This window comes from Galeopterus variegatus, unplaced genomic scaffold, assembly GCF_000696425.1.
Source record: "Galeopterus variegatus unplaced genomic scaffold, G_variegatus-3.0.2 Scaffold2678, whole genome shotgun sequence".
In the NCBI taxonomy this organism is placed as follows: domain Eukaryota; kingdom Metazoa; phylum Chordata; class Mammalia; order Dermoptera; family Cynocephalidae; genus Galeopterus; species Galeopterus variegatus.
Window position 1 is genome coordinate 111,027 of NW_007728789.1, and position 7,224 is coordinate 118,250.

A 7,224-nucleotide genomic window follows, 5' to 3' on the forward strand; every position below is an offset into this window, starting at 1 on the left:
AAAAAAAAACACAAAAAAATGAGACTACATGCCATTTGGTTGTATTTTGTTCTCTACTTTGCATTTTGCATTCTAACTTTCCCCAGTGGCCTCATTTTCCACAAACATGAAATATGCACACACACATACCCACACACAAAATACAGAGAAGATTGTAGTTCAAATTGTCTGATGACTGTTAATAAAACTTTATTATTTAAAAAAAATTCCATTCATTATTAAAACTGAGAAACATCTCAACATTTTATATGATTAGACTACAAAAGAATAATTATACCATACCCCAGGATCTTCAACAAGAGTCACAACTCTTCCAGGCTGTTTTAAAAAAGGTAAAAAAAAATATATATATTTTTTCTTAATTAAATAAAGTTTACTAAGTAACCAAACATTAGTAACTTATTGTTGACATGGAATATTTTAACTACATTTGCTCATAAAAACACTTTTTTTTAAAAGTACTTATTTTTTATGATAAAGTTTAAAGTGAGTTAAGAGAATCTACCTTATCCATACTGTCTTGGTTTTTCTAAAAGATTTTCATCAATTTGTATATATTAAGGATATTATATTCACTTAAAATGGATATATTTAAAAACATACCAGTGACTATAGCTCATCTAAAATGAAAAGCATATGGAAGCAGCAATTATAAACCAAAATTCTGGTTTTCCCCTTGGGAAAAAAGATTGTTATAGTTTTTATTAGAGAACAGAACATGACATTGCAGGGTGCTTTCCTGTAGGCAAGTGGTTTTCAAACTTTAGTGTAGATCAAAATTACTTGGAGAGCTTGATAAACACACATTGCTAGGCCACACCTCTAGAGTTTCTGATTCTCTGGGTCTGGAGCTGTCTGAAAATATGCATTTGTAATATCTTCCCAGGTGATTCCAGTGAAATTGTCTTGGGGCTTGTACTTTGAGAACCCTTGCTTCCAGAGTATACTAAGAGGTCTCAAGTGCGAGAGCGAGTGATTTACACTTCTGAGTTATGAAGTACTCTTACCTTTCTATATATGGCAGTCAGTGCTTCAAGGTGGACACCCCTTTGACAATTCATAAGTGAACTTTATATTGCCCTGCTGAGAGGTTAATATTAGAACTGGCCTATTTATATAGTTCCTCTTCTACAGGACAGTTAGATCACCTGTATTTTAGGCAATTTAATTTTTCTACTTTGGTTTTAACACAGGTCAGTTAACAGTTATATGGAAAGAAGCTTGACTTTGTGTCATCCAACTTGAGATTGAAATGAGAAACAAATTTTATTTGTTCTCTCATTTCAAAGACTGAAAAAATAATATTTTTTAATACACCGAAAGCCTTAGATTAAGTCCAGACTTGGAATATTTCATAGTTTAAGTCACAAAGGTGACTTAAGCCAATGGCTGCAAGCTTTTCTTTATAAAATTCCTACTGAATGTCCTGGCCAGCCACAGTAAAAAAAAAAAAAAAATAAATAAAAATAAAAAATTCCTGCCTAATGTGAAAGGCTTTGTGTCTACCAACATGTTGACTTCATTGGTGAGAGTGTTGAGTTGTAAGCTATAATTTTATGTACTTGTCTGCCCAGTGTCTGGCACAGTGAGCCTAAATCCTTCAGTTATTTGTGTCATCTTTGTTGCTATTTCCTTCATCTTTATCCTTCTGTATTGAGAGTGTTGAGTTGTAAGCTATAATTTTATGTACTTGTCTGCCCAGTGTCTGGCACAGTGAACCTAAATCCTTCAGTTATTTGTGTCATCTTTGTTGCTATTTCCTTCATCTTTATCCTTCTGTATCGATAGTTCACAATCCTGGAACACATGGGATTTTAGATTGTGATTTCTGATTTAATTTTAATAGCTGCATAATATTCTGTCATTGATGAACTGTAATCTAAACATTCCTGTGTTCTTGGACATTTTACAACTTGTTTACAGGTTGTTTTTACAATAGGTTTACAACTTGTTTTCTATTTAAGATAATGCTACAATGAGGATACATATATTGGTATGGGTCATGTAGACATTGCCGTATTACTTTCAAAGTGAATTAGGAGTTGTGTATTTATTGAATACCTAGTCCGTGATGTGGAGAAGATAAAACCTTGATTCTTGCTTCCAAGAGCTATAATTGTGATTCTGGAATACAAACTAACATGCGAAATAAGTAGAGAATACTCAAGGGCTAAGATGAATTGGTATTTATTAAGTGCAGTAAGAATTCTGAGTCTTAGATGGCCAGAAAGACAATTCTGGTGAAAGTGCATCATGACTCATGATTCATGAGTGAGGGCCTATAGGCTGGACTACACCAGGCCAAGTGCCTGACTCCATATAGAGATGATTCAGAAAGATGACTGTAGAAATAGTCAGATTTGAAAAGCCAAAGAGCAGAGTTGAAATTAAGGAACAATGGAAATAAGCCACTGAAGTTTGGGATAAATTGGAAATAAGGAGCTATTATAGCACTTGAGTAGCAGGTGACTGGCATGATAAAAGAATTGCTTTGGAAAGATCAGTTTGGTAAAGTGTGTAGTATGCAAGTTGGAGTGGAAGGAGGAAGGCAGAATAAGAAATGTTAGTGGTGCAGGCGATAAGTTCTGCCCTCCACCCTTCCATTACATCCAGTCCAGTCACCAATTCTTATCTGAGAGAATTCTCAGACAATTCTTGTCTCAGAAGCAGTTCTGTCTTCTGAGTATTTTTGGAATCTGGTTCTTCTTCACCCTTCAGTAGTCTCCTTAGAAATTTCCCTTCTTGCCTCTAGTTTTGCTTTCTTCCTGTTTGTTCTCTACCTGGGCCCAGAATGACTTTCTGGTTTAAAAATTGGGCCACTCACTCTCTTGCTTCAAAATTTTCAGGGTTGTGATATTTTACAGGATAAAATCAAAATTCCTTAACATGACTTAACTACAAACCTCTTGTCTTTCCACTTTCCTCTCAAGCTGTACTGAATTATTTATAACTCTTACAAATATTCATATCTTTTCATATACTGGTGCCCATGTGGAACGCCTTTTCTCCCTTTGTATTTTTGTTTGCATAGGTGTCTCCCATTTATGTAAATACTCAGTAGTAACTGTTGAAAGGAAGAGGAGGAGTAAGTGAAGTCTTGGGACTTGGGTGGTGGCAGGTGGAACAGAAAACAAGGTGTATGTAGGAGTTATCATTTTAGGGGAAAAAAAGGCAATCTTGTGACTGCTTATGGATGATACAGTCATGGACTATTGGCACTACTGATAAATTTACTTGGAAATATTTTCGAAAACTTAAGCTCTTTGTCCCTAAAATAGATGTTATTTAGAAACAATGTAAATAAGACGTTACACTTAAATGCTTTTTTTTGTTTGTTTTTGGTCATTGAAATGGAAGAAGGGGTCTTTCAAGCTGAATGGGTTTGGAAGATGGTGTGATGATGACTAATGAATAATGTTTCTGATCTAGAAAAGCTAGGAATTAAGTAAATGTTCATGATTGTTTCATATTAAAATGTTTTCCTTTTTTGAAATTGTAACATATTCTAAATCCTTATTTTGGTGAGAAACTGCCAGTTGTGATATATAAATGAGATGCTTAATTAAACTTGGTAAGAAATTAAAGTTCAAGGAAGCTTTTTAGAAAGTAAGCATAACTTAATAACACAAGTAGGTTCAGTATTTTTCCTGCAGATGTCACATTGCACTATGTGGAAATGTGCCTAACATTTACTTAATAATATCACATTTTGTATATCAATGATGAGGCATTTCTGATGACTAATTTTCTAGGAGCATATGCTGCTGTTAAAAAAACAGTCTTAAATAGTATCTAAGTCATTCTTCTAATCTGCTGGATATTTCTGTAGGCTTTCGTGTTCTTGTTTGTCAGTTAACATTTATATAAGGCTGGTAATCCATTTTAATAAAAAATGTGAAGTAAAATTATGATCTTTTGTTTTTAAACGGAACAGTATACTTAAAAAATGCTTAGTACTGTACTTAGATTTTTCTTTAATTTGCTAGGATGGGTTTTCTTTATTTTTAGGATGGATTCTTTAAATAAAAGTAGCTGCAAAATTGCCAATGCAATTTTTACCCCCTTTCCCCCCCTATATTTTAGTAAATTTAAGTACAAAGAGAATACTGGATTTTATAGCACTCTCCTCCTTTTAAGAATCATGGACTGTTGTACCGACTAGACAATTTCTTATCATTAGTTTGTTCTGACAGTATATATATCTTGACATGCTGTGTAACAAACATTATACATTTTGGTTGAGACAAGAATAGTAAAATATGCTATAATAAGCACATACATATTTAATACTTGGTCATTAAAATTGGAGCCTGGGTTAAGGCTTTTCTCTTCAGAATGGCAGTTTTAGGTTTTCATATCGAACCAGGCAACTCAAAAGGCATTTTAGTTAGCTTAGTTCTTTAATGTCTTTAATATTGTTTTATAACATTCTTGGACATGCTTTGGGCACTATATTTCTGTTGGCCTATAAATGTGCATTTGCCTTAAGCAACTCCCCCTTTTTAAAGTCATTCTGTCCAGCATCCCAATAGGCCAGTATGGTCTACCTTTAAAGCCAAATTCTTAATTGACTAACTCTAGATGAGGGAGAATGGCTTCTAACTCAGGTTCTTTTCATGATTTTAATCCTATGTTTCTTTTAGGAGCAGGCACAAACTACTTTAGATCCTTGATCTCTTCCCCTTTCCATGACTGCAGGTATTTCTTGGGAATTAACCCTAAACTCTTCTTAAGTCTGATTTCTAGCATTTTAGACATTGTGCTTTTGGGCCAATAGTAATTTCTTTTTAAAAAATATTAATCAAGCTCACATAAATCCTCAGACTGTTTTAGCGAACATGTAAGCAATAAAAAATTTTGTATTCTTCCAGCAGTTAGGAGTTTAACCAAAACAAATATCCAGATTATCAGTTACCCCAAGCTTAGTTTTCTTTATGGATCAGTTGTTGCGTAAGCTGTGAACTGCTACTAATTCTCTGTACATACATATTGAGACGAACGTCTTTGTATGAGTGACTGAAAAATGGATCAAATAATAACTTACATTCTACATTGATAATTGAGGAGAACCATCGAGGAACTAACATTAAAATAATGCTGCATGTACTAATGTGTTTGGTACTGTGTCATATAACAAACATGGAACTTCATTTAACTTCGCTGGTACCTGACAACCAAAATGATCAAAGTGAGCTCCTTAATAACCGCAGATAAATTTGGAAACTAGTTTTTCTGTGATCTTAGGTGTCATAAAATAAAACTTTTGGAAAGATATAAAGACCCTAGAAATTACATGCACGTTTAAACTCAAACCAATAAAAGTCTGCCAGAATGCAGAGACGCCAACAAATTTAATTGTAAAAAGCTGAATTTGCAAGTTGGTTTTAATGTTTCAACTCTGTGGTGACAAGAAAATTTATCTTCCCGCCAGTGGAGTTTTTGGTTTTGTTTTTTTCTTTTTGGCAAAGGTTGCCAGAGAGAGGGGGGCCCCCTCCCAGCACGTCAGCCTTGTGGGAGCTTGTGTCCTCACTTGCCTCAAGAAACTAACCACCAGCATACTAAGTGGCTTCAGAAGGAGTGCCTTGGTTTGGAAAGAGGTGGCCAAGGAAGAAGCACAGATATAACAGCGTTAATTTGTGGGAGCTTGTGTCCTCACTTGCCTCAAGAAACTAACCACCAGCATACTAAGTGGCTTCGGAAGGAGTGCCTTGGTTTGGAAAGAGGTGGCCAAGGAAGAAGCACAGATATAACAGCGTTAATCCCAACCCATGTGCTTGGCCCCCAGGGAGCGCTGGGGTGTGGGTCCCCCGCAGCTGGGTCGGGAGTTGGGGAGCGGGGCTCCGGTGGCAGTAAGGACGGGGAACTGGCTGGCTCCTCACCTTGCCGGGGACCCCGCGGTGGTCCGTGCTGCCCTGCCAGAAGCGCCTGCTGTAGTCTGTGATGTATCCGACTAGCTTGTCCTGATAGGGGAAGTCCACCTTCCAGATCAGGGACCCGTAACCAAAAACCCACATCTTCCTCCCGCTCCTCCGCAGCGGCGGCGGCCGACCTTCGGCAGCGGTCTCTGCGGTGCCGCGGGGAACTACAGCCTCAGACACTGGTAACCGGCTGTGCCGGGCGCGCAGGCGCGATGGCCGCACCGCTGCTGGGGCGCAGAGCACACTGGGATTGTAGTTCGAGGGACGTTTTCCGACTCTGTCTCAGCATTATTTCCCGGCTTAGAGGGTCAAGAGGCGTTGACGTTCTTCTGCACGCTAAGCAGTGGTGGATTCTTTTGCAACTTCCGTAAATCGCCCCAACCTTCTTCTAGTGCACGTGCGCAGAGGACTACAAGACCCACTGCGCTTTTCGGAGATTTGTGGCTCTGAATTTGGAACTGTGTTTTTCTTTCTAATAGGGAAGGGGAAGGAGAAGAGAAAGGGCAGGAGTCGAGACAGGTGTCGTCCACGTACGGAGAAGATGTGCTGGCACCGCAGTTGGTTTCTAAGACATTTTTTTCTGCTTTGAAAATTGGGTTTCTGCTCGTATAACCAGAGGCCAGAGGAGCGCAAGCCGGGAATGTAATCCATATTTGACTTTATGTACTTTCCCCCCACATCTTCTGTCTTTTTGCCTTTCAAATAAAAGCAGAAGGTTTGCAATAGAAGTCTTATACCTGTGAAAGGGCAGTCATTATTTCAATTGAGGTTGTTTACGTATTTAAATTTTACAAAAGAAACAACTTGCTTATCTTTAATGTCCTCAGTAGTAGCTTACTCAGAAAAGAGCAGGCAAAGGTTCTGAACTTGGGACTCATATCCAGGCTTTGTAAACGAGCTGGAAAACTTACTGAAATTGTGTAGAAAATTTGTGCATTCATGAGTTTCTCCAAGGGGTTAAGGATCCTAAAAGCTTTAGAAAGCTCTGTTGGACCATCATGGCAGTGTCTGTGTATGTGAAAACAGAAGACATACCAAATGATTGTTTTTTCTTGAGGATTTATAACTATTTCATGGTCTTTCGCTTTATAGGAGAAGAAATGTTAAAACACCCAGGTTCAAAGAGTATTGTTTGTGCTCTTAAAAAGAAATCAGGAGGAAGTTGCTACAAAGAAAAACTTAGTTTAAGAATAACCAGGTTTTTTTCAAGTTGTAGTTTCACATTACCGAACACATATTTCTCCTTTTTCCTTATTTTATGTTTTAAACAAGTTTCTTAACAATGTTTACGGTTAGCACCACCCCC

The 7,224-nt window shown here is 37.3% G+C and overlaps 2 protein-coding genes across 4 annotated transcripts in view; one reads left to right on the forward strand and one right to left on the reverse strand.

The window, feature by feature from the left end:
• The window catches only part of CHAC2 (ChaC, cation transport regulator homolog 2 (E. coli)), a 7,791-nt gene extending 1,699 nt beyond the window's left edge, over positions 1-6,092 (reverse strand). Inside the window, exons 1-2 of the mRNA XM_008582602.1 lie at positions 5,880-6,092; positions 283-318 (exon numbers count right to left, since the gene is read on the reverse strand). Coding sequence (XP_008580824.1) covers positions 283-318; positions 5,880-6,014 — 171 coding nt within the window. The 5' untranslated portion in view covers positions 6,015-6,092. The remainder of the gene's footprint in view (positions 1-282; positions 319-5,879) is intronic.
• ASB3 (ankyrin repeat and SOCS box containing 3) overlaps positions 1-7,224 on the forward strand; it is a 160,138-nt gene that overhangs the window by 19,395 nt on the left and 133,519 nt on the right. The gene's annotated exons all lie outside the window — the stretch shown is intronic.